Raw genomic sequence first — 2293 nt, 5'->3', positions numbered from 1 at the left:
GCTCAATTCCATCCCATCCCAATCCCTTCCATTCTATTCTATTCTTATTCTATTCTATTCCATCACATTCTATTCTATTCTCATTCTATTACATCCCATTTCATTCTACTCTATTATATTCTACTCTGTTATATTCTATTCTAATTCTATTTTATTCTATTCTATTCTATCCAGAAATGATTACCAGAGCAGTCGTTATTTCCACTTCCTAAATGGTGGCTGAAAGAGAAATAAGGTTTAGATTTTGCTCAACTTGCTCAAATCAATGCTTTTATATAGTTATATACATTTATTTACTATTTGGAGCATTACTCTAGCATAAGCTCCACGCAGTGTTGTACTATTGCCACTATAAAGCGGTGTATGAGCGTGGGAGGATGCGTGGGGTAGTCCGCTCTCAGGCAGGTGAGGGCAGAAGCTCTCACCTGACAGGCTTAATTCAGAGCAAAACGTGATCGCGACGTCGCCGCGTTGCATATGTGACGTAAGCAAGCTCCACTTTCACAGTGAGGTTCTAGATCGTTCTCTGATCGATTTGGTGATGCACCAATGACGTACGGCCCTCTGAGCTGGACGCAGCCAATCGGAGAGCTTTGGAGGGGCGGATTCCCGCAGCATCATGACCCGTCAGTGGCGCTGGGTGATGTTAGGGCCGCCTCAGAGTTGGAGAATCCTCTCTGGATCTTGCCTCTTCAGGGATTACTCTGAATGAGTTTGCTATAAACAGCGCAGCTTACATAAGAGCCAGTAATTCACTTTGTTCAGCACCAAGGAAGCTTGGATTGTGTGCAGAACTGGTTATTTTTGTTGTTTTTCCCTCGTGTCAGTGCGGCTTTTGCGCAGGAAAACTCATATTGTGGTGCTCATCATGTCAGTGGTTGGTATCGACGTGGGTTTCCAGAACTGTTACATCGCTGTGGCCAGGAGCGGTGGCATTGAAACGGTGGCCAATGAATACAGTGACAGATGCACACCGTGAGTATTAACTCTGAGCAGCATCATGGACAATTACGCAATATTTAGTCTAAAGGACGCACTGGCCGCGCGCCGCGAAACTCATGCGTAATGAGGGTTCTGGTGGCGCTGGGAGCTCAGGCCTGGTGCTGCTGCTTCTCCATTCATACAAGCAGTTATCTGAGGCTGTGGTTCTTTAGACGCCTTATCAGCCGTCCTGTATTTACTGATTATGACCTCCCACCAACTGAAAAAAAGAAGCAGATATGGTCTTGTGTTGATAATTTGGCATGGAAATTAGAGCTATGCTTTTTAACATGACACTGCATGTTGAATGGCCCTGAAAAAAAAAATGCTGCACATCCTTAAATTCTTTAGAACCCAGCCCAGAAAATGTCACTGATCCCATAGCTCGCTCTCATCCAACATAACAGACATTATTCCGATATATGCACATGCTGGCCTCAGTGTGTGCAAATTGCATTTGCAGCATCTCCTTGCAGGAATGTGCAGCAAGGTGAAACTAGGGAGTGCCTTGTCACTTGCAGCCAGTAAGAAATGGATCCCAAAATGTGAGGACAGTAGCAGCACCAGTTATAGTGACTTGATCAAGTATTCATTCTAATTTATTTTGCTTGTGCTTCTATATATCACCTATATTCACCTATATGTTTCAGATCCTCAGATTTAAAAAAAACACATTGAACGAAAACAACTTAGTAAACACAAAAATAACAACAAAGGTTTTTAAATGATTATTTTTATTCTTAAGTGTAAATAATGATTCAGATGCCAATATAGCTCTGGGAATTGATGTCCCAGAGCTAGATGATAGCCTAACAGATTTGCTACCACAAGCAGACCATTGTGTTTGTTGCCATAGGATTGCGCTTGGTACATAAATATGAAACTTTTTTGAAAATGATTTAGGGAGTAAGATCTATACAACGGACATGGAGACGGAAAGGGAGGTGAGAAATAAATAGGGGCTAAGAGGAGAGAAAAAGATCAACAGGAAAGTGGGAAGAAAGCATGGAAAGAGAACAAATAAAACAAAGCAGCAAAAATAGACAACACAGAAGATCTACAGTTACTCCTAGAAATCTGCTTCCACACCTGCATAATTCAATTCAATTCAGTTTATTTCTATAGCGCCAATTCACAACACAAGTCATCTCAAGGCACTTTACAGTTCAACCAGATCATACAGTCAAATTGATTCAAAGTTTTCTATCTTAAGGAAAACCAGTTGATTGCTTTGACTCATTGACTCAAATACAATCCCTCACACTAGGCATACTTGTAGCGACAGTGGAGAGGAAAAACTCCCTATGAACAG

The 2293-nt window shown here is 41.7% G+C and overlaps 1 protein-coding gene across 1 annotated transcript in view; it reads left to right on the top strand.

Moving 5' to 3' along the window:
• The first annotated feature begins 646 nt into the window (after positions 1 to 646).
• Positions 647 to 2293, top strand: part of hspa4l (heat shock protein family A (Hsp70) member 4 like) — a 16584-nt gene continuing 14937 nt past the window's right edge. The window contains exon 1 of the mRNA XM_015397084.1: positions 647 to 975. Within this exon, the coding sequence (XP_015252570.1) occupies positions 869 to 975 (107 nt within the window). The 5' untranslated portion in view covers positions 647 to 868. The remainder of the gene's footprint in view (positions 976 to 2293) is intronic.

Source organism: Cyprinodon variegatus, unplaced genomic scaffold (assembly GCF_000732505.1).
Source record: "Cyprinodon variegatus isolate N-32 unplaced genomic scaffold, C_variegatus-1.0 Scaffold838, whole genome shotgun sequence".
In the NCBI taxonomy this organism is placed as follows: domain Eukaryota; kingdom Metazoa; phylum Chordata; class Actinopteri; order Cyprinodontiformes; family Cyprinodontidae; genus Cyprinodon; species Cyprinodon variegatus.
Note: the sequence above shows the minus strand (reverse complement) of the source record. Positions and strands in the feature narration are given on the sequence as shown.